General features: G+C 41.0%; 1 protein-coding gene across 4 annotated transcripts in view; it reads left to right on the forward strand.

The window, feature by feature from the left end:
- Positions 1–24,272, forward strand: part of Nfatc3 (nuclear factor of activated T cells 3) — a 76,363-nt gene extending 52,091 nt beyond the window's left edge. Inside the window, exons 10-12 of one of the 4 annotated variants that reach the window (XM_031341269.1) lie at positions 1,099–2,103; positions 12,710–12,813; positions 23,737–23,859. In XM_031341269.1, coding sequence (XP_031197129.1) covers positions 1,099–2,103; positions 12,710–12,810 — 1,106 coding nt within the window. In that variant the 3' untranslated portion in view covers positions 12,811–12,813; positions 23,737–23,859. Of the gene's footprint in view, positions 1–1,098; positions 2,104–12,709; positions 12,814–23,736 lie in introns of all 4 variants that reach the window. The other 3 variants (XM_031341271.1, XM_031341268.1, XM_031341270.1) reach the window with 3 other exon arrangements.
- The last annotated feature ends 38 nt before the right edge of the window (positions 24,273–24,310 follow it).

Here is a 24,310-nt window from a genome sequence, read left to right on the forward strand (position 1 = left end):
CTCATGTTTATGTGCACATCTGAAAATTAATTTTTGAATGATAAGCACTGTGCTTGCTGTGTCCCATATTTGGAGGTCAGAGGGCAACCTCAGGTCTCGGGTGTCAGTCCTTGCCTTCTATCTTGTTTAAGATAGAGTCTCTGTTTAGTTTTTGGGCACTTCTTATGTCAGACTAGCCAGTTAAGAGCTTCTAGAATTATCTGGTCTACCATCTCTCAATTTGCTGAAGCAGGACTAGAATTACAAAGGGCCTGACTTGTTTGTTTGCTTGTTTTGCATGGATTCTGGGGATTCAAACTCAGGCTCTCACAGTTATGCAGACAGGGTTTCTCTGTATAGCCCTGGCTGTCCTGGAACTTACTCTGTAGACCAGGCTGGCCTTGAACTCAGAAATCTGCCTGCCTCTGCCTCCCAAGTGCTGGGATAAAAGGCGTGCGCCACTACTGCTCCGCTCATTATGACATTTTTATACATGTCGTTTACTTTGCTTTTGAGATAGGGTCTCACTAAGTATAAATAGCTTTGATTGGCCTAGAACTTGCCATGTATACCAGCCTGACCCCGAACTCCAAGATTTACTTGCCTCTGCCTCAGGAGTGTTGGGATTAAAGATGTGTGCCATTATGCTAAGGCTGATTTTGTTTGTTTGTTTGGGTTTTTTTTTGAATGATAATATATACATAATGAAAAATGTGCAGAAAACATAAAAACGACTAGTGAGCTGGCTCAGTAGGTAAAGACACTTGCTGCTAAGCCTGAGTTGGTTCCTTAGATCTTGAATGATAAAAGGAGAAAGCCACCTCCCACCAGCTGTCCTCTGATCTCCACACATGCACCTGGCGTATATCTGCACTCACACAAACTGAATAAATGAATATAATTTTTTTAAACTAAAAATATTTGTGTGTATGTTTGTGTGTGTGTGTGCATGTACGTTTACAACAAATAAAACATTTTATATGAATTTCCTTCTCTAAAGACATTAAGTTCGCCTCTGCTGTGTTATGTTTTCATACCCTAGAATTATAGAATTAGGTTATATCATAATCATTTTATAAAACTACATAATAACATTTGTTTGAATTCTTTACTTTTCAGTTTTGATGAAGCAAGAACAAAGAGAAGATACTGATTTGTCTTCAGTTCCATCTTTGCCTGTGCCTCATTCTGCCCAGACCCAGAGGCCTTCCTCAGAGACAGGGCACCCCCATGACAGTGCATTGTCAGCACCGAGAAGCTTGATTTGTCCAATGCAGCCAGCATACGCATCTATGATAACCTCTACCCATTTGGCACAGTTGCAGTGTAGGGATGAAGGTGCTGGTAAAGAACAGCACATAATACCATCTTCAGTCATGCACCAGCCTTTTCAAGTTACACCAACATCTCCTGTGGGGTCTTCCTATCAGTCTATACAAACTAATATGTATAATGGTCCAACTTGTCTTCCTATGAATCCTGCCTCTAGTCAAGAATTTGATCCAGTTTTGTTTCAGCAGGATGCAGCTCTTTCTAGTTTAGTAAATCTTGGCTGTCAACCACTGTCACCAATATCATTTCATTCTTCAAATTCAGATGCAACAGGACATCTCTTAGCACATTCACCTCATTCTGTGCAAACCCCACCTCATCTGCAGTCAATGGGATACCATTGTTCAAATGCAGGACAGAGATCTCTTTCTTCTCCAGTGGCAGACCAGGTCACAGGTCAGCCACCTTCTCATTTACAGCCTATTACATATTGTACTTCACATCCAGGATCTGCTACAGCAGCTTCCCCAGCAGCCTCTCATCCCCTGGCTAGTTCACCGATTTCTGGGCCATCATCCCCTCAGCTGCAGCCTATGCCTTATCAATCTCCTAGCTCAGGAACTGCCTCGTCACCATCTCCAGCTACCAGAATGCATTCTGGACAGCACTCGACTCAAGCACAAAATACAGGTCAAGGAGGTCTTTCTGTACCTTCCTCCTTAGTATGTCACAGTTTGTGTGACCCAGCATCATTTCCACCTGGTGGTGCAGCTGTGAGCATTAAACCTGAACCTGAAGATCAAGAACCTAACTTTGCAACCATTGGTCTACAGGATATCACTTTAGATGATGGTGAGTCCCATCTCCTCCCCACCTCGCCCTACTTACCCTACCTTGTGAATGTGTGTGCTTATGTATTTTGAGTTAGGCTGTCCTTGAACTTACTGCATTGTGGAGTGTGACCTTAAATTTCTGATCCTCCCAAGCGTTAAGATGACAAATATGTACCACCAGACCCATATGGTATTAGAGATTGAACCCTAGGACTGGTGTGGGGTGGGTTTCGGTTCTTGCAGAACTGAAACTCAATGCCAGCTCAGGCTGACTTCAACTATATGGTGATCTTTCTACCTCAGCCTCCTAAATGCTGGAATGAGAAAAGTGAGCTACCACACATTTTACCTATAACACCATATATAGTTATGTGTAACCATCATCTGGTGAAAATCCTAAAGATTCTAGAACTGGATATAGAATTTTAGTTTTCTCTTTAATTTTTTATTAATCTGTCATGGGAAAATAATTCTAGATCAGCTATCTAGATCAGGAACTAACCTAGACCTAGCTTATCTCCTGTTACAGGTTTGTACCTGCAGTAGATCCATTTCATAATGAAGAAACTGTCATTAAATGTCAGGTCGTAGGGCTGCAAAGTTGTCTCTCCACCTAGCTCATTACTTAATTAACCCATTTATTCTAGTCTAAGTCTGCCACATGGCTGGTTACCAATTCTCAGTTTCATACATCTCACTCTATCCCAGAGTTCCTCTCTCCCTATGGGAACTCTTACCTCCTATTCCTTACCTCAACTCCTTGGACAATCAGCTTTTTATCGGCAGGTAATATTTCCATAACAGTACACAAAAGAATCCCTCTACATACCCACCTGACAGTTCATAAGCTGTAACTCCAGTCCCAGAGGATCCAGTGCCTTCTTTTGTTTTTATAGGTACTGTATGTGGTACACAGACATACATACATACAACAAAATACTCATGTACATAAAATTAAAAAAAAAATAATGTTAAGTCCTAAGTACAAAGGGCAAAGAAGACAATATGTAACCTGTAAGTTTCTGGAGCCTTCTATTCACACCTAATATCTGATGACAGGCAGTCAGAATTACTCTAACCAAAGTATAAAAGATCTATATTAGAAGGTTAGCAGAGTGGGGCCTGGAAGATGGCTCAGAGGTTAAGAGCACTGACTGCTCTTCCAAAGGTCTTGGTATCCCAGCAACCACATAGTGGCTCATAACAATCCATAATGAGATCTGCCGCCCTCTTCTGGAGTGTCTGAAGATAGCTGCAGTGTACTTACATGTAACAAATAAATAAATCTTTATTTTTTTTTTTTTTAAGATTTGTTTATTTATTTTATGTGTATGAGTACACTGTAGCTGTACAGATGGCCGTGAGCCATCATGTGGTTGCTGGGAATTGAACTCAGGGCCTCTGCTTGCTCCAGCCCCGCTCGCTGCTTGCTCCGCTGTAATACACTGTAGCTGTCTCAGACGCACCAAAAGAGGGTGTCAGATCTCATCGTGGATGGTTGTGAGCCACCATGTGGTTGCTAGGATCCGAACTCAGGACCTTCGGAAGAGCAGTCAGTGCTCTTACCCGCTGAGCCATCTCACCAGCCCCAAACAAGTCTTTTTTGTTTGTTTGTTTTTGGTTTTTCGTGACAGGGTTTTTCTGTATAGCCCTGGCTGTCCTGGAACTCACTCTGTAGACCAGGCTGGCCTTGAACTCAGAAATCCACCACTGCCCTTATTTTTCTTTTAAAGATTTTTTTTTTTTTTATGTGTATGAGTACACTGTAGCTGTACAGGTGGCCATGAGCTATCGTGTGTGGCTGCTGGGAACTGAACTCAGGACCTCTGCTGGTCCTGCTCTCTCCAGCCCCTCTCAATGCTCTGCTTGCTGCTCCAATGTAATTTACTGCAGCTGTCTTCAGACGCACCAGAAGAGGGCGTCCGATCTCATTACGGGTGGTTGTGATCCATCATGTGGTTGCTGGGATCCGAACTCAGGACCTTTGGAAGAGCAGTCAGTGCTCTTACCCGCTGAGCCATCTCGCCAGCCCCTTATTTTTCTTTTAAAGATTAGCAGAGATATGTATGACAGATTTCATAGAAAGGATTTCATAAGGCTTCCATATGTCAGTGATATTTGAAGATGAATGTATGTTTTTAGTAAATTTGAATTGGTGGGCAACTCACATAACAAAAACAAATTTGCCAGGGAGAGTGTAACTTTTTGGCAAGGGAACAAATGATACAGTAGAGGATCGTTTTCAAAGACATGAGGGAAATATCCCAGGTCTTTGTTATAAACATAAAATGTATATGTAAACTAGAGAAATTCTAAGTAGCTCTTTCTATTGTCTATTTCTGGTTATCTGATTCAGTTCTTAACATTTCCGATACTTCTGAGTAAGTACATGTACAGAGTGTCACACCAGTGTAGTTATTGCAGTGGAGCCCAGGCTAGATTCAGATTTGTTTATTCGAGACTTAGCTCTTGTACCACGACAGGTGCTTCTCAGTATGATAGGATGGTAAGAGCTCTTTGTTAAAGGTATCCATAGAATGCCTTGGGGTTTTGTTTGCTAGTTTGTTAAGACAAGGTCTCACTATGTAGCCCAACCTTCCTCAGCTTCATAGAGGATGGCTGGTCTGTATCAGACAACAACAAAACACAATCTAAAAACTAACAAAGAAAACATTCCCAGATTGACCATGGTAGCAGACAGAGAGGCTATTGTTTCACTGCCACCTGTTGGAGAACTTGATAAAAGTTGATTGATGTCAAGCTGTAACTGGAGGGGAGATTAGTTTATTGTATAAAAGTACTCTGGGCACCACAGATACTGAACTGTAAACTCTTCAAGTGAATTTCTTTTCAGATCACATTCTAGGTTAGTATATTACTGTAGAGCCAAATTCCCAGCCATTTGTCACTTGAGTCCTTGTTTGGATTTTCTGTGAATTTCTGTTGTTTTTAAGGCAGGATTTCACTATGTAAAGAGTGCTGGCCTTGTAGAGACCCACCTGTCTGCATCCCAGTACTAGGCAGGATGAAAGGTGTGTGCCTCTACACCTGGCCCATTTATCTGCTCTGGAGATAGGATTTTCTTGAGCCTTTCTATGATTTTTAAGGCCAGCCTGGTCTACAGGGTGAGTTCTAGGATAATCAGGGCTGTACAGAGAAACCCTATCCTGAAAAAAACAAAAATACTTGGGAAAACAAAACAAAACAGCCTTGGAGGTTTACTGCTGACTAATCTTACCCTTTTTAGTTTTTTTTTTTTTTTTTTTTTTTTTTTTTTTTTTTTTTTTTTTTTTTTAAGATTTATTTATTTATTATATGTAAGTACACTGTAGCTGTGTTCAGACACCCCAGAAGAGGGCGTCAGATCTCATTGCGGATGGTTTTGAGCTACCATGTGGTTGCTGGAATTTGAACTCAGGACCTTTGGCAGAGCAGTCAGTGCTCTTAACTGCTGAGCCATCTCTCCAGCCCTTCTAGCTCTTTCTGATGTCTGTCTAGCTGGTTCAAACTAGGTTTTCCCAGCTTTCTGACTGAATTGCTCTGCTTGACCTCAAACTAACTCTAGCAATCTATCTAATCTTCCTTCTCATTCTCTGTAAAACTGTCTCTGTAAAATTGCCTCCTCTGCACCAACTGAACTCAAGAACAAACTCAGCTCCACGGCACTGCACTTGCACTGACTCTCAGCTCAGCTCTGTGGAGCCAGACTTAACTGACTGAACTCACAAAACTGTCTTCCGATTAGAAGTCACCTTCAACATCACTGCTTCCTTCTACATACTCACCTTACTTTCATTGTATGGGATTAAAGGTGTACACTAGGGGCATGTTTGTATGCCAGCCAGATGGATTAAAGATGTGTGGTCCCTTGCCACAGCAGCCAGGTTACTGGATTAAAATTCCTCTGCGGTATTGTAAAACTGGACTAGTGGTTCTTTGCTTCAGTTTGTGATTGAGCTAACTAAATTCTGTTAAAACTGTCCTTTAGTTTTCCCTCCCATTGTCTTCCTTTGTTCTTAGACTAACAGAAGCACAGCTGCAACTCTTCCTCCAGAGAAGAGCTGCACAGTTAAAACTGCTGCTGCAGTGAGACTGCCGCTGCCCCTTGCTGCCTCTGTGCAGCAGCATGCTGACCCTGAATGTAGGGCAGGTGCTAATTGACAGTTGACACTCTAGACACCATTCAGCTGCTTCAGCTCTACATACAAGTGTTGCTTATATCCCAGGCTTATCTGGATTTCATAACTATCCTACCTCTGGCTTTCAGATGCCGAAATTACAGATGTCTGCTATAATACCTGGGTTAACAGATGTCTTTTAAAAGTGAAGGAGTAATAAACACAAGAATCATATGGCTACTTGATAGGGGTGTAGAAGACTTTTGTAGAGGATGAGTAGAGAGATAACATGTCAGTGTTTTGGTGCATTTATTGTATAGTGGTTTTGTTGGTGTTTATTGTATTTACATAAATATTTTATTACATTTCTATGTATTTGTGTGTATGTATGTGGACAGGAGAGTCCCTGGAAATGATTGTAGAGGTCAGAGAACAACTTAATTGGAATCAGTTCTCTTTCTTTTTTTGTTTTTTGTTTTTGTTTTTTTGAGACAGGGTTTCTCTGTGTAGCTCTGGCTGTCCTAGAACTCACTCTGTAGAAATCCGCCCGGCACAGTTCTCTTTCAGCCATAGGGGTTTCAGGAACCAAGTTTGGTGGCCAGTACCTTCTAAGCCATCTTGCTGGCCCTAGATAATTATTTAATATTTATTTAATAGATTTAATATTTAATAATGTTTTATTTTATATTAAATTAATATTTAAATAATAAAGGAATGTTTTGTGTTTATATAATGTTTAAATAATAAAGGAAGCAATATGTAGCCAATAGGGAGAGGATATCATCAGTGATATATATAATTACTCCATTTATGGGTCCTAGGGGTTATAGGAAGATAGATAATATTGAACTTTTCCTTTAGCTCAAATACTAGGACCTCTTGTTGGCTATATACATGTATCATCAGCCTCCAAACATATTTATGATGAAGAATTTTAAAGGTTGAAAGAACTAATAAAGAATGCTGTGTAGACTGGGAATATATAGCAAAGGATTCAGAACCTTAATATTCTACCACTCTGGGATGTGCAGTAAGAAAAATTAGTTTCTGCTAGGTGTGGTGGTACATGCCTTTAATCCCAGCATTTGGGAAGAAGAAGCAAGAGGATCTCTGCCAGCCTGGTTTATTACATAGTAAGTTGCAGGACAGCCAGGGCTATAAGATAAAGAGACCTTGCCTAAAAGGAAGTAAGCAAGCAAGCATGGGGGAGAAAAAGAAGAAAAAGCAAAATTAATTTCTAGATCCAGTGAAGAAATATTTGATGTTATATCAAGTGAGTTTATGTATCTCCATAAAAACAATTTAGTTGTAGCCTTTCATACTTAAAAAATAAAAATGCTGCATATGGTGGCACGCAGGTTTTTAATCCCATTGCTGGAAAGGCAGAGGCAGGCAGATCTCTGAGTTTGAAGCGTACCTGGGTTACATAGTGTGTTCTAGGACACCAGAGCTACATATTGAGCCTCTGTCTCAAAAAGCCAAAACAAACTCAAAATTTAAATTTTGTGTGTGTGCATTGTTTTGTCTGCACATGTGCCTGTGTACCACAATGTGTTTCTGGTAACCTCACATTCTTTGCAACTGAGGCTACAGATAGTTGTGAGCTGGGGATCAGAAATGATCCCCAGTACTCTGGAAAAGTAGGCAGTGCTATTAACCACACAGTCATCTCTTCAGCCCCAGGTAGGACCTTTTTTTCTAACAAGATATAAAATGTAAATTATTAGGCTTACTGGTATAGATATTGATCAGAGAGGTAAGCATACTTACAGTGTTCTGTGATTACAAATATTATGACTAAAGTTTGAATTTAGCTTTGTATAAAATTTAAATACTCTTGCATGTGTTAAATAGTTTCTAGAACAGCTGTAATTAATTTCTTGACATATTCTGGATTCTGTAAACATAACAATAGGTTTGTAAAGTCTGCTCTGGGTAGGATAGAAAAGTCATTTTCTTAAAGATATGTATGCTATTTTACAATTTGTATTCTCTTTTCAGGTTTACTTAGATGGATTTTTTTTAATTTATTTGTTGTGGTTGTTTAGATTTATTTCATGTACACAAGTACCCTGTTTTTATGCATACCAGAAAAAGGCATCAGATTCCATTACAGGTGGTTGTGAGCCACCATGTGGTTGCTGGGAATTAAACTCAGTGCTCTTAACCTCTGAGCCATCTCTCCAGCCCGTTTGTTCTTTTTTTTTTTTTTGGTTTTTCGAGACAGGGTTTCTCTGTATAACCCTGGCTGTCCTGGAACGTACTCTGTAGACCAGGGTGGCTTCGAATTCAGAAATCCGCCTGCCTCTGCCTCCCAAGTGCTGCGTTTGTTTATTTTTTTAAGACAGGGTTTCTATGTGTAGCCCTGGCTGTCCTGGAACTCACTCTATAGACCAGGCTGGCCTCAAACTTACAAAGATCCTCTTGCTTTTGCCTCCCAAGTGTTGGGATTAAAGGCATGCTTGAAGGTAGATTATTACTAGGGTAAAAAGTGTTGTGTTGGGAGCTAGTTCTTTATTCTTAGGCCTTTGGTAATGTCCCTGTGTCGTGAAAGGGATGGTACACATATCTCACTTAGAGGCCTGGAGAGATTACCCAGAGGATAAAGCACTTTCAGAGAACCCAGGTTCAAGGATAGCTGACAACCAGCTCTAACTCTAGGTGGAGAGGCTCTGATGCCCTCTTCTGGGCTCCTGGAGCACTGCATGCATGGAATGCACAGACATACAGGCAAACACTCAGGCACAAACACAATCTCAAGAAAAGATACCTCATTTACACCTGAGCATTCAACACTAACTTATTCTTCAATTTGTTATGAGTCATGCTCCCCTCCTGAAAAATCCCAAAAGAGTATGTTAACAAGTATAAGGAATTGAGGTTTCAAAATTGTTAAGGCTAATTTTTGCTATATTAACAGGAGAAACCAATCTGATCATAAGCCTTTTGCTTTTCTAGGATATACCAACATAGTTGGCCTCACCTACACTAATATTATAGTGAATCCAAGTACACATTAGGTAAATCCCAACTAATTCTCAGTTATCTAGTTTTCAGGGTTGTAGCCCATCTCAAGTAGTTGAACTGAACTCATTGGGACTCCAGGTGGTTCAAGCAATACCTTCAGAAACAGAGGGACCCATTATAAACAGGTTCGAGAGGATGTAACTAAGTCACTGGATGAAAAGACATAGGATCAGTCAACTCCTCTCCTAACTTGCATAGACACCAGACACAAAACAGGTAACATTTAAAGCCATCAAGATTTTTTTTCCTATTGGCTACTTGGCTCTTCCATCAGTGCTTCCCTTCTCCTTGCTTTTGGCTACCTATCTGCCCTTCGATGCACACCAGCCACTGTTGTGCAGAGGTCGCCTCCAGGCTCTGGAGATTTAGGCCACTGAAAGGCCAACTCGTGTAGCCCACACAGCTGCTCACAAGTCCACCCTCAGCTCCACCACTAGCTGTTTGTAGTCTGCAGTGCTGGTTGGTTTTTTTGTTTGTTAGTTTTTTCCTTAATGTAAAGTAGCTAAACCCAAAGCAAGAATGGGACCTTTGTCTTACTTCTCAGCTCCTCTCATTTCTTTTTGAAGTAGCCAAACACTATCTTTTTTTCTTCAGGAAACCAAGGACATGTCTCTCTATCTCTATATCTCTCTCTCTTTTTTTTTTTTTTTTTTTTTTTTTTTTTTTTTTGGTTTTTTGATTTTTTTGGTTTTTTTCAAGACAGGGTTTCTCTGTGTATCCCTGGCTGTCCTGGAACTCACTCTGTAGACCAGGCTGGCCTCGAACTCAGAAATTCACCTGCCTCTGCCTCTGCCTCCCAAGTGCTGGGATTAAAGGTGTGTGCCACCACCGCCTGGCAAGGACATGTCTCTTGAACATAGTCTAAGAATTGATGAAGCTACAGTGCTTCCATTCTACTTCTGGGGTTTCCCAAAGTTTCCAATATACCAACATAAAACTTCCTAGCTCTAGATTCTACTTGGTAACATATCACTGCCTGTCTCTAGATTCTACTTGTCCCAGTGTTTTATACCTAATTGAAATGTTTTCCCATCTATTATTTGTTTCTTTATCTTTATTTCTTCCCTTTATTTATTTCATTACCTATGTAAGCATGCTTCTTACAGCAGCATTCTTTTGTGTGGCCTATAAGATTTCCCTGTAGTTGTGTGTCCATGTTCATCAGGACCCTGTCCAGGTACCACTTTACTAGGTCCTTGCACAACTCTATGAGACTTGAGCTGACTGGGGCAGTAGAGGAATGAGGAAATGGCAGACATGAGCACACAGGAAAGCTGGGGTTGGGTGGACTTGGGTTCTCTGATAAAGAAACGTTAGTACTCCAGAAACTCAGCATGTTTATTATATACTGTTGAACAAAGAGGCAGGATCCTTGTACGCAGCTGAATTAACAAGATGGGTTTAGCTAATCTCAGTAGGAACAGTCTCTGTAGAGGAACAGTCTGGATGGAGAAAGCTATGGTGAATATTTTCCTGTTGGTGCCAGTGGAGATCAGAAGAGGGTTTCAGATCCTTTCAGCCTGGAGTTACAGATGTTCCTCTGCAAGAGTGACAAGTACTCTTTGCCACAGAGCTGTCTTTCTAGACCAGTACTAACTTTTTTTTTTTTTTTTTTTTTTTGAGACAGAATCTCATGCAGCTTAGAGTAGCCTTGAACTTCTCCTGGTCTTTCTGCCTTCACTTAGTAAGTGTTGGGATTATAGGCTTATACTGTTGTTATAGCTTTTTTTCTTTGTTGAGACAAGGTTTCTCTGTGTAGCTCTGGCTGTCTTGGAACTAGCTCTTTGGAACTAGCTCTGTAGACCTAGCTGTCCTAGGATTCAGAGACTTGCCTGCATCTGCCTCCCAGGTGCTGGGACTAAAGTTGTGCACCACCACCCAACTTGCGCCTACATTTTTAAAGGAGATTCTGTAGTTTCCTTATGTGTTTGTTTTGTTTTGTAGCACTGTAGATGGATCCCAAGGCTTTGTGTATGCTAGGCAGTTATCTACCACTGAGTCATATCCCCAACCCTCTTATAGCGTCTGTCTGATTTTGATACTGGGTAATGCCTTGCAGCGAGTTAGGAGTTATTCTGTTCTCTTTGATTTTTTTTTTTTTTTTAAAGTAAGGAAGGTGAGTGAAAATCACTCTTATTTTTTTTTTCAAGATTTATTTTTAATTATGTGTGGGTGAGTATGTGGGTGGGTATTTGTACATGATCATGTACAGGTGCCTTTGGAGTCTAGAAGAGGGTGTTAGGTCCCTGAAGGTAAAGTTTCAGGCCTGATAGGATTCTGAGAATCAAATTTGTGTCTTCTAACTGGGTAGTGGTGGCGCACACCTTTGATCCCAGCACTTGGGAGGCAGAGGCAGGTGGATCTCTGAGTTCACGACCAGCCAGGTCTATAGAGTGAGTGCCAGGACAGCCAGGGCTACACAGAGAAACCCTGTCTCAGAAAAAAAAAAAAAATTGTGTCTTCCACAAGAGCAGTACATGTTTATGACTGCAGAGCCATCTCGTTATTTCTGAAGTTTGTTTGTATATTATAAACACTGCTTCAAGGAATTAGAAGAATGTCTGGAAGCCTGCTGCTTTCCACAAACACAATCTTGAAGTACGACCAACTGAACCAAGTCCCAAAAGGCCTCAGTATCTGCTGGCCTCTTCCCTTGTCTCTATACTTACTTCTAATGTATATGTTGATTTACCCAAAGTCACACATCTCACCTATACATTGAAGTCTGTTTTGGGGGATTACTTTTACAAGAAGATTGGGCACTCTCAGAAAGGATAATTTTAATTGATCTCTTAAAAAAAAAAAAGCCAGCAACTTAAGGCAGTAAAAAAAACTACATGATAGAGTTTTTGTGTTTGTTTTATTTTTAATTCCCTTGTGAGAGTACATTTACTACAAATTGGCTCATTTTATGTTTCCTTAAGTTAAGGGTATTAATTAATGTTTATGGATGCCTCATACAGATTCTTTCTTAAAAAGTTGAATTCCTATGTTTGAAGTTGTACAATAAAAGCCCAGAATAGTTCTTATAAGTGAAAGGAACTTTTTTTCTTATCTACTGTGATAATTTAAAAAACATTACCTTTTTAATTAAAATCATCTATTATGCCTGGCAAATATTATGGTGGCAAATGTCTTTAGTCCCAACACTCAAGAGGCAGAAGTAGGTGGATCTCCAAGTTCCAGGCCAGCTTGGTCTACAAAGTGAATTCCAGGACAGCCAGGCTATACAGAGAAAGCCTGTCTGGAAAAAGGAACAACAACAAAAATCATCCATTACCTAAACTATCTGGACTCCAGTATTAGATTGTGTAGTAAAATGTGGAGAGACATTATACATAACAGACACTGATAAGTAAAGGAGAATTTAGTTCCTCTTACTTAGGAAACAAAATAGAAAACAATATTGGGCAGTGTAGTGGATTAAGTTCACCCTCTGGTTTGTTCCATTCAGTAGTGATGTTGTCTTCTTTGACACAGACCAGTTTATATCTGACTTGGAACACCAGCCATCAGGTTCAACAGAGAAATGGCCTAATCACAGTGAGTTCTCATGTCCAGTTCCTTTCTGGAGAATCTAGAGGGTGAGTGTTGATTGAAGTATATCATTATTCTTGTACACTAGTCTGGTATTTGCATGTCATGGCTGGACTTGCATGTGCTACAAAGGAGGGGTATGCACAGGCATCTTCACAGTAGGCCCCTCCTTGTCTTTGTAGGTGCACTTTCACCTCTATACTAAGGCTCTTACACTTGATCTACAAATACTAGTTTTAGGCTTTTTTGTTTTTGTTTTGTTTTGACGGGGGTTTCTCTCTGTCCTTGCAGTTCTAGAACTACTCTCTGTATATCAAGCTGACCTGGAACTCAGAAATCCACCGGCTTCTGCCTCCTGAATGCTAGGATTAAAGGCATGCACTACTACCACCTGGCTCAAGAGTTTAGTCTAGTTTTAATGAGAGGCGAGTGTTTAAACCGATTTGTTAGAACAAAGGAGACTTCTCAGTATATATAAACCTTATTTATGGCTTGGTACTTTGTAAGTTTGTTTGCTGGGCTGATGAAGTAACTCAGCTGGTAAAGGTATCTGCCTCTGGCCTAGCCTGAGTTTAACCCCTAGGACTCATGTGGAAGAAGAGAACTGGCTCTCTTAAGTTGTTGACCAACATCCATGAATGCACTATGGCATGAGCCCTGGGTGGGTACGGGCATGCATGCGCGCGCGCGCGCGCACGCACATACACACACACACACACACACACACACACACACACACTGAATACAATTTAAAAAAAATAAAGTTTAGTTGCTGGAGTATTAAATCTATACAGTTCCTATCAAATACTCCTAAGTTAGATACAAGACTGTATGGAATAGAAGTAGAGCAGAAAATTGTGCCCAGTTTTTAGAGATAACCTAGAATACTCATCCTTGGTCTGCCTTTAGAGCCATATCTATACTCCTGTAGTTTATCTATGGCTCTACTTGGAAGAACACCAAAGCCATAGTAACAGCATAGGTTCTGTGAAATAGGACCGCGGCCTTCGGCTTCAGCCTCAATGCTGTCTACAGTCTTCCCTCACTATTAGATCAGCTACTTTTTAAGGTTCTTTGAAAGACACTTAAATTATGTAGGTGAAGCCAGGCAGTGGTGGCGCATGCCTTTAATTCCAGCACTTGGGAAGCAGAGGCAGGTGGATTTCTGAGTTTGAGACCAGCCTGGTCTACAGAGTGAGTTCCAGGACAGGCAGGGCTACACAGAGAAACCCTGTCTCAAATTAAACAAACAAACAAACAAAAAAGTATGTAGGTAAGCATGGTGGTGAGTGCTCATAGTCCTCCATACTCTAGCTACCTACTGAGGAGGCTGAAGCAAGAGGATCTCAAATTCAAGGACTGACTGGGAAATGTAATGAGTGTCTCAGAATTGGGTTTTGTTTGTTGTCCTCTCCTCCACTTTTTTCTTCTAGGATAGTCTCCCTGTGTAGCCCGGTTGGCCTGGAACTTGCTATTTAGATCAAGCTTGAGTCCTTGAACTCAGAGATCTGCTTCTGCCTCTGCCTCCACCTCCTAATACTGGGATTAAAGGCATATGCCACTAAGCTCCACCCAGAAAGAAAATTATTACAATGCTTGTCTAGCATGTAGAGAAGTCCTGGTTTCAGTCTTCAGTGCTGGGGAGGAGGGACGCATGTGATAGAAATTTAAAATATGTAGATTCCAGTTACCTAAATGGCATTTGATTTTAAGATCGTTCTCTTTTATGCATATGGGTATTTTGCTTGCATGTATTTCTGTGTACTACATGTTTGCCACGTGTGCCCTTGAAGGCCAGAAAAGTACACTCCTTCTGGAACTAGAATTATAGACAGTGTCAGTTGCTATTAACTTACATTTATAAAAGACCTTAGATGACATGATTAATACTCAAGATTTTAAGATTTTTATAAAATCCTATTTTTGGATCTTGCTCTATGTACACCACATGTATATTATCTTTAGAATACAAAAAAGAACATTGGGACCCTCGAATTAGAGTTACCAATGGCTTTGCACTACCCCATGGGTACTGAAAATGGAACCTATCTATCACCTTTACAAGAACAGTCTATACTCCTGAGCCATCTCTCCAGCCCCAGTATTATAGGAGTTTGAGATCTCTTGATTATCAGATAAAACCTTAGAACCCTGGATTTCTGTTTTCTTTCAAAAGGTGAGACTACTCTGCTATTACATCATTCCTGTCTAACTGTGATAGAAACAGAAGTATTGGGCTGGCAAGATGGCTCAGTGGATAAGAGCACAGACTGGTTTTCTGAAGGTCATGAGTTCAAATCCCAGCAACTACATGGTGGCACACAACCACTGGTAATGAGGTCTGACGCCCTCTTCTGGTGCATCTGAAGACAGCTACAGTGTACTTATATATAATAATAAAGAAATCTTTGGGCCTGAGCAAGCAGGGACTGAGTGAGATGAGTTGACCAGAGCAAGCAGAGGTCCTAAAATCAACTCCCAACAACCACATGAAAGCTCACAACTACAGTGTATTCATATACATAAAATAAATAAATAAATCTTTTTTAAAAAGGAGGGGGGGTGGTGAGATGAATCAGCGGTTAAGAGCACTGACTGCTCTTCTGAAGGTCCTGAGTTCAAATCCCAGCAACCACATGGTGGCTCACAACTACCCATAATGAGATCTGATGCCCTCTTCTGGAAGAAGGAGGAGGAGGAGGAGGAGGAGGAGGAGAAAACAGAAGTATTAATTAAAGGAGGATGTGTGTCTTAATTAGGGTTACTATTGCTATGATGAAACACCATGACCAAAAGCAGATTGGGGAAGAAACAGTTTATTTCACTCACAATTTCATATAATAGTTCATCATCAAAAGCAGTTAGAGCCAGCAGGAACTGAAGCGGGGATGGAACCTGGAGGTAGGAACGGATGCAGAGGCTGTGGAGGAGTGCTGCTTGCTGCTTTACTCCCTGTGGCTTTCTCAACCTGTTCTCTGTAAAATCCAGGACTACCAGCCCAGAGTGAACTCTACCCACAATTGACTGGGCCCTTCTACTTCAATCACTAATTATGAAAATGCCCTACATATTTGCCTGCACCCTGATTTTTGGAAGCATTTTCTCAATTGAGAAAATATACTCATCTCTCAAATAATTCTAGCTTGTGTCAAGTTAACAGAAAATTAGCACAGTATAGAAAACTCTACAGAATTTCATTCTCTAGAAGACTTTAAATAATTGGGTGTTGGGAGTGGTTGATGTCTATCATTAATTCCAGCCAGCACTTGACAGGCAGAGTTACATTGATGGATCTGTGAGTTGAAGATCTGCTTGGTCTCCATAGTGAGTTCCAGTTATAGTATTTAACCCTGTCTTCTTCCCATATGTAGAGCACCAATTTGTCAGTAATGATGTTCGTCACTAGCTATGTTGGTTAAAAAAAAGTATGTGTGTACAGCCAGTATATATAGTGCTCAGCGGTTAGAACACTTGCTCTTCCAGAGAACCTGGGTTTGGTTCCCAGTACCCACAACCTGCACTCCAGCTCCAGGGAATCTCACACCCTTTTCTCACTTCTTCAGGCACTGTTTACCACACATGTGCTAAATAGACAGATGCAGGAAAACACAGATGATAATGACTTTTAAAAAAATGTTAAGCTGTGAAGGAATTAGATATAGAAGGGAATGTTAGATCTAATGTTTTATTTGTTTGCTTGTTGATTGAGATGCTGACTTACCCAGATTAAGCACACAGAAGATTCAGGAATGGAAATGGTAGTGACTAATGCAAAGTTGATTGATAGAGAGGGATTTTGCTAAGGGTCTGGCAAAGGAGTATGTGAAGTGGAATGAATCATATGATTTATAGCTTTAGAGCTCAAGTTTAGCTCCAATAGTACTATATTTTTGGGCTCTCAGTAAATGAGATTAGTTAAAGATAAACTGACTCTTCTGTGGAGCTAGGGATGTGGCTTAGTCATAGAATGCTTATCTAGCCTGCAGGAGGCTCTGTGTATGCTCCATAGCAAGAGTATAGGGAAGCTTCTGAGTTTCATGTTTTAACCCAAATTGGGGGGGGGGGAAAGTAATTATTTTTCAAATTTCAGCTTTCTCTGATATTTAGGCCACTACTTGAATGTTATTTCAAGTACCATGTAATGTAGTCTCAACTTCAGATTTACTGTTTGTAGAATGGGTGGTTAATTGTTTGGTTGGTTGTTTAGTTTGGTTTTCAAGACAAGGTTTCTCTCTGTGTAACCCTGACTGTCCTGGCACTCTGTAGACCATGCTGGCCTCGAACTCACAGAGACCCACCTTCCTCTGCCTATATAGTTCGAACTGACTTTTTTTGTTTTTGAGACAAGGTTTCTCTGGATAGCTTTGACTGGCCTGGAATTTACTCTGTAGACCAGGCTGGAATCAGGGATCTGCCTGACTCTGCCTACCAAGTGCTGGGATTAAAGGTGTGCACCACCATACCCAGCTCTGACTTTCAACTCTCAGCTTCCTCCTTTGCCTCCTAAGAACAGATGGCATCTTTTTGAGGGACAGGGCCTTACCATGTAGCTTTAGCTCATTATGTAGACCAGTCTGTCCTCTGACTTAGAAATCTATGTGCCTCTGTCTCCTGGGAACTGGGATTATAGGGATTGACCACCAGGCCAGGTCAGAATGAATTTTTTTTGGGGGGGGAGATTTATTTAATATTATAAATAAGTACACTGTAGCCAGGTGGTGGTGGCAGCAGCACACGCCTTTACTCCCAGCACTTGGGAGGCAGAGGCAGGCGGATTTCTGAGTTTGAGGCTAGCCTGGTCTACAGAGTGAGTTCCAGGACAGCCATGGCTATACAGAGAAACCCTGTCTCAAAAAAAAAAAAAAAAAAAGTACACTGTAGCTGTCTTCAGACACACCAGAAGAGGGCATCAGATCTCATTACATGTGGTTGTGAGCCACCATGTGGTTGCTGGGATTTGAATTTATGACCTTCGGAAGAGGAGTTGGTGCTCTTACCCACTGAGCCATCTCACAAGCCCCAGAAGATTCCATTTGTTTGTTTGTGGTTTTTTGTTTTTTCAAGATCTACAGATCTACAGAGTGAGTGCCAGGACAGCCAGGGCTACACAGAGAAACCCTGTCTCAAAAAAAAAAAAAAAAAAAGATGTGTTCTCACCATATAAATGCCTGGTCTGGAACTGGAGTGTACACCAACTGGCCTTGAGTTTAGAGATCCACCTGCCTTTACCTTCTGAATGTCCGGATTAAAGGCATGGGAGCAATATTTGGTCTTTTATTTCTGTTGATATGTGTTAACTAGTGTAACGGGGAGCCCAAATTATAATGAATTAATTAGAATAGGGTTCTCTTTTTTTTTTAAGTTTTTTTTTAATTGTTAGATTTTTTTTTTTAAGTAAATCTTTTTTCTTTCCAACTTATTTATTATTATATGTAAGTACACTGTAGCTGACCTCAGACACACCAGGAGAGTCTGAGGGCATCAGATCTCATTCTGGATGGTTGTGAGCCATCCATGTGGTTGCTGGGATTTGAACTCATGACCTCTGGAAGAGCAGTCGGTGCTCTTAACCACTGAGCCATCTCACCAGCCCCTAATTGTTAGATTTTTGTTGTTGTTATTGTTGTTGTTTGAGACAGGGTTTCTCTATGTAGCCCTGACTGTCCTGGAACTCACTTTGTAGACCAGGCTAGCCTCAAACTCAGTAATCAGCCTGCCTCTGCCTCCCAAGTGCTGGGATTAAAGGCATGTGCCACCACTGCCCGGGTTAATTATTAGATAGTTTGTTTACATTTCAAATGTTTTCCCCTTTCCTGGTTTTCTCTCCAAAAACCCCCTATCCCATCCCCTTTCCCCTTGTTCACCAACCCACCCACTCCTGCTTCAGAATAGGATTCTCTTGTATCTCCTAGTAGTTCAGAGATTAAGATTTTTTTTGATTTCTTGTTTCTCTTTCTTCCAAGTTTTATCAAAGCAGTTACCACTTTGATACTAAATCTTAGTCCACTGAAAGGAGTGGAGGAAAGGGAGAAGAGGAAAGCCATGCAGGTGATGAGCAAGATATACTCTCCCTTTTTGTCATATTACGTCGGAGAGATCATCACTAGCTACAAGGGAAGCTGAGAAGCGCTCTGAAACTGGATTGCCAATTGACTAGCTAAATAAACTTTCAGTTACCAGTGAAGAATGCATTATGCTGCATGTGGTGGCACATGCCTATAATCCCAGCACTTGAGAAGCAGAGAAGGTAGATTTTTTTGAGTCGTAGACCAGCCTGGTCTACATAGTGAGTTCTAGGGCAGCTAGAGCTACGTAGAGAAACTTTGTCTCAATTAATCAAATAAAAAAATATTAAGACAGCAAAAAATTCCAGATACCTGCAAAATATTTTTGAGACATTCTAATGGTAGCTCAAGCTGTCCTTGACCTCCTGATCCTCCCATGTCCAGCCTAAATAGTCCTCCCATATCCCATCCCACCCCCATCTATTTACACACAGGATGTCTCTAGTATATAACTCTGGTTGTACTGGATCTCACTATGTTGACCAGGCTAGCCTAGAGTTCACAAAAGATCCACCTGTCTCTTCCTCTGCTGGGATTAGATAAGAGTCCAAATAGGACCCAAAATTCATTACAAAGATGAAAGAAAGGCCCTTTGAATCTATCCTGGCCAAAAACGGGGAGGAAAAATTATTTTAACAGAAGGTAGAGGCAGGAGTGTCTCTGTAAGTTTGAGGCTAGCCTAGTCTACATAGCTAATTCCAAGACAGCAAGGACTATAAGAAGAGACTCTGTCTCAAAAAGCAAACTAAGCCAGGTAGTAGTGGCACACTCCTTTAATCCCAGCACCCCAGAGGCAGAGGCAAGCAGATCTTGTGAGTTCCAGGATAACCAGAGCTGTTACACAGAGAAACTGTCTGGGAAAAAAAATACCCAAAAGCCTCCTGAGTTTTTGTATATTTGTAAGTATTCCAAAAATACACGCTGGTCACCTTGTTCCTCTTCATCTGGTTTTGAGGGGTTTTGTTTGTTTGTTAATTTGTTTTTTTTACCATACCAGTTATTGTGAAATACAACTTTGAATCCTTTTGCATGGGAAGTATCCTTAAAGGAGAGGCCTGGACTATATAACAGCCTGTTCTGCTGTGTAGGACATTTCAGAGCACTGGTCATTTGAACATTTCCTAAAGAACACTTTGTTGTCATTACTCTCTTGTTTTGGTAACTGCAGATACTGCTGGTGGTTTTTACTTGTGTTGTGCTAGCACAGACAAATCCACGTGTTGGGAGTTAAGAATTGTGGGCTGCTAAACTGGGCCAGATGCTATGACCTACATAATCTGTTGGTGCTGATATTAAAGACTGTTGACTTTTTATTTTGGGCTTTTAGTTCATTTTATTCTTTTTTGTTTTGTTTTGTTTTTGTTTTTGTGTTTTCAAGACAGGGTTTCTCTGTGTAGCCCTGGCTATCCTGGAACTAACTCTGTAGACCAGGCTGGCCTCGAACTCAGAAATCCGCCTGCCTCTGCCTCCTGAGTGCTGGGACATTTTATTCTTTAAAGGGAAGAAAATGGCTAGGCATAGTATCACAAACCTTTGAGGAAGAGGCTGGTGGATAGGCCAGCCTAGTCTACAAAGTAAGACCCTGTCTCAATAAATAAATTAATACAAGAAGGAGCTGGGATTGGTAGTACACACCTTTAATTCCAGCATTCAAGAGTTAGGAGAATCTCTTAGTTCTACCCAGCTTAGTGAGTTCTAAGACATGGAGGAATGCATAGAGAACCTGTCTCAAAATACCAAAAACAGGGCTGGAGAGATGACTCAGTGGTTAAGAGCACTGACTGCTCTTCTAGAGGTCCTGAGTTCAAATCCCAGCAACCACATGGTGGCTCACAACCATCAATAACAAGAACTGATTCCCTTGTCTGAAGACAGCTACAGTGTACTTACATATAACAAATAAAAATAAATATTTTTAAAAAAATACCAAAAACAAAGAAGGAAATGGTACATTAGGAATCTAAATATCTCTTTTGCCATCTGAAAATGGCAGAAACATGTAAAGCATCTTGTATAATTTATGAACTTGATACAAATAAGTGAATGAATACATATACTCAAAATGAAGTGAAAGTTGAAGTTGTATCTGGATATGATGGCACATGCTTGTAATCCTAGGAGGGAAGGAGGCAGGGAGGGAAGGAGTAAAGAAAGGAGAAAAGGGAGAGAGAGTTCTGAATGAACATACGATGTATGGGCAAGAAGAAAGAGTGAGAGAGAGAGAGTGTGTGTGTTTTGCTCCTCATTCTCCTTCTTATTATTTTAAGACAAGTCTTTCAAGCTAGGCAGACAGCTAACCAGCCCCAGAGATTATCCTATGGCTGAACTCAGATCAGCTTCCTTCTGCCTCCCAAATCAGAAATTGTTATTTTTTTCTTTTTCTTTGATTTTTTTTTTAATTTTATGTATATTGGTGTTCTGCCTGCCTGTATGTATGTATGACATAAATCCAGGGGATGCCAGATCCTCTGGAACTGTAATTACAGATGATGTGAGCTGCCATGTTGATGTTGGGAATTGAACTTGGTTCCTTTGGAAGAGCAGCTAGTGCACTTAACCACTCTGCCATCTCTCCAGCCCCAGGAATAGTTATCTTTTTATTTGTTTGGTTGGTTGGTTTTTCGAGACAGGATTTCTCTGTATAGCCCTGGTTGTCCTGGAACTCACTGTAGACCAGGGTAGCCTCGAACTCAGAAATCCGCCTGCCTCTGCCTCCCAAGTGCTGGGATTAAAGGCGTGTGCCACTACCGCCCAGTAGAAATAGTTATCTTAAAAAGGAAAATTATATGGACTTACCTTTTTAACCCACTTCTACATAATATAGGGATGGAATCTTTAAAATTTTTAAATGACTTCTTTTATGTGTATGAGTGTTTTACCTGCATGTTTGTATGCACATTATGTGCACACCTGGGGAAGCTGGAAGAGAGAACTGTAGTTACAGATGGTTGTAAGCTGTCATGTGAGTGCTGGAAACCAAACCTGGGTTTTCTGTAAGAGCAGCAAGTACTCTTAACTGCTAAGTCATCTCTTCTGCCTCCAGGAATGCAATCATTAGTTGAAAAGAAAGGCTAGGTATGGTAGTAGATACCTATAGTCCTAGCAGTCTGGAGACTGGAACAGAAGGACCCCCAGTTTAGGCTACATCATAAAGTAAGACATTGTCTGCCAACAGAAACCACCCCCCTAACCCTCACCCTCCATAAGAAAGGAAAAGTGAGAGGACATGCTATGAGAAGAACTGTGATGTGTTTTGTCTTTTTCTTTTCTCCTTTCTTATTGGTTCCTTTCTTTTTGTTTGTTTTTAAGGGAGGACAGAGTATCACTCTCTAGCCCATCCCAGCCTGGCCTGGAGCTCAGTCTGTCTATCTGTCTAGATTGGCTTCCTGAGTGCTGAGGAGCACATATGTGAGCCACCACAGCCAGCTTTCTTACTTTTTTTTTCTTTCAAATGGAAATTTATGGCATTTGCCTCACAGACGTTGTACTTTCTGAGGTATTGGGCACATTAGAGAAAGCCAGAGCCTGTAATTAGAAGGGACTATGTATGTACAAATGCCCCCACATAATAAAGTATTAGGACAAGACAACAAAGCACCCCAAAGCTTGGTGGTTCACTCTGGCTAAAACATTTCTTTCACTTTATATTCTTAGGTGGCACCGTGGGAAACCAAAAGGGAAAACTTTCCCAGAGGAATTCAAAGTAGGAAAAGTTAGCTGGGCAGTAATAACAAACGCCTTTAATCCCAGCAGAGGCAGAGGCAGGTGGATTTCTGAGGCCAGCCTGGTCTACGGAGTGAGTTCCAGGACAGCCAGGGCGATCCAGAAAAACCCTGTTCCTAAAAATAAAAACAAAACAAAACAAAAAAAAAAACAAAGTAGGAAAAGTTAGAATGAGGTAAATATTTACTTTTTAAAGATTTTGAAAAAAATTTTACGTGTATGGGTTTTGCCTACATGTATATCTTGTACCGTATCCATGCCTAGTGCCCTCAGAAGTCAGAAAAGGCAAGGCATTAGATCAGAAGTTACCCATAAACATTTTTTTTTACAGTACCTATCAGCTCTGCTTGTAGCATGAGCTTTTGGAGTGAGGCTAAGAATGTTTCTGTGGGGGCTGGTGAGATGGCTCAGTGGGTAAGAGCACTGACTGCTCCTCCAAAGGTCCCGAGTTCAAATCCCAGCAACCACATGGTGGCTCACAAGCACCCATAATGAGATCTGATGTGTGCTGAAGACGGCTACAGTATACTTAGGTATAATAATAAATAAATCTTTAAAAAAAAAAGAATATTTTTTTATGTATGTACTCACATCTATCTACATGTACACAAACATGCCAGAAAAGGGCATAAAATCCCAGTTAGATGGTTGTGAGCCACCATATGGTTGCTGGGAATTAAACTCAGGACCTCGGGAAGAAGAGACAGTGCTTTTAACCAGGGAGCCATCTCTCCAGCTCCCCCACCCACCCACCCACCCACCCAAAAAGATCACTTGCTGCTCTTGCTGGGGACCTGGATTTGATTGCCAGCACCCACATTGTGGTTAACAGGCATCTGTAACTCCATTCCTAGGGGATCTCTTTTGACCTCCAAGGGCACCAGGCATAAAGTGCATGGTGTGCAGACATTCATACACATAAAATAAAATATATTTTAATAAAAGGTTGCCTGTTCTCAGCCATTACTTTAAAGTCCAAACTGAAATAGGGAAGAGAGGGAACCTTCAGCCTCTGAGGAATGGTGCTTTCATCTTGGTGTCAGTCTGCTCTGGAGCGAGCAGCCGTCAAGTACTGCCTTAATATTTACTCAAAGCCATTGGAAGGAATGTCTAAGAGAGGAAAAGAAAACCTTATGCGATTTTCCTTTGAAATTGCTAATCACTCTTCTTTTTCTTTTTTAGTGAACGAGATTATTGGGAGAGACATGTCCCAGATTTCGGTTTCCCAAGCCCCAGAGGTGATCAGAGACGCTCCTCTCCCAGGTCTGGAGTCCCCAGATCTAATGAGCTCTAACAGTGCTCAGTGAAGCTTTGTGTCACCACCAACTGCTCAGCCTGCTTCTCTCCCAGAACTTAGGTTCCAGCCAGACTTAAGAATCTGTTGCAGGAGTTGGACTCACTGTGGGAAAAGCAGCCTTCCTTCACCTTAAGCCTTGGGCAGATTTTGTAAAAGAACAGGAAGAGCATCAGCGGTTTAAGCTGTGGGAAAATGAGCTTTGCTTTTATATATATATATATATATATTTAAATAGGATACTTTTATATGATGGGTGCTTTGAGTGTGAATGCAGCAGGCTCTATTTCAGAGGTGCTGCTCTTGCAGGTGACCTGGTTGCATAGCTAGGATTAGTAATTTGTACTGCTTTCTGGTCATTTGAAGAGCCTTTTAGTTTTGATATTTTTAAAATAGAACTTTTGATAAAAACCTTCCAGATGCAGACAAAAAAAAATTACCCTAAGCCCACACTTACACCTC

The sequence above is a fragment of the Mastomys coucha genome, unplaced genomic scaffold (genome assembly GCF_008632895.1).
Source record: "Mastomys coucha isolate ucsf_1 unplaced genomic scaffold, UCSF_Mcou_1 pScaffold22, whole genome shotgun sequence".
Classification (NCBI taxonomy): domain Eukaryota; kingdom Metazoa; phylum Chordata; class Mammalia; order Rodentia; family Muridae; genus Mastomys; species Mastomys coucha.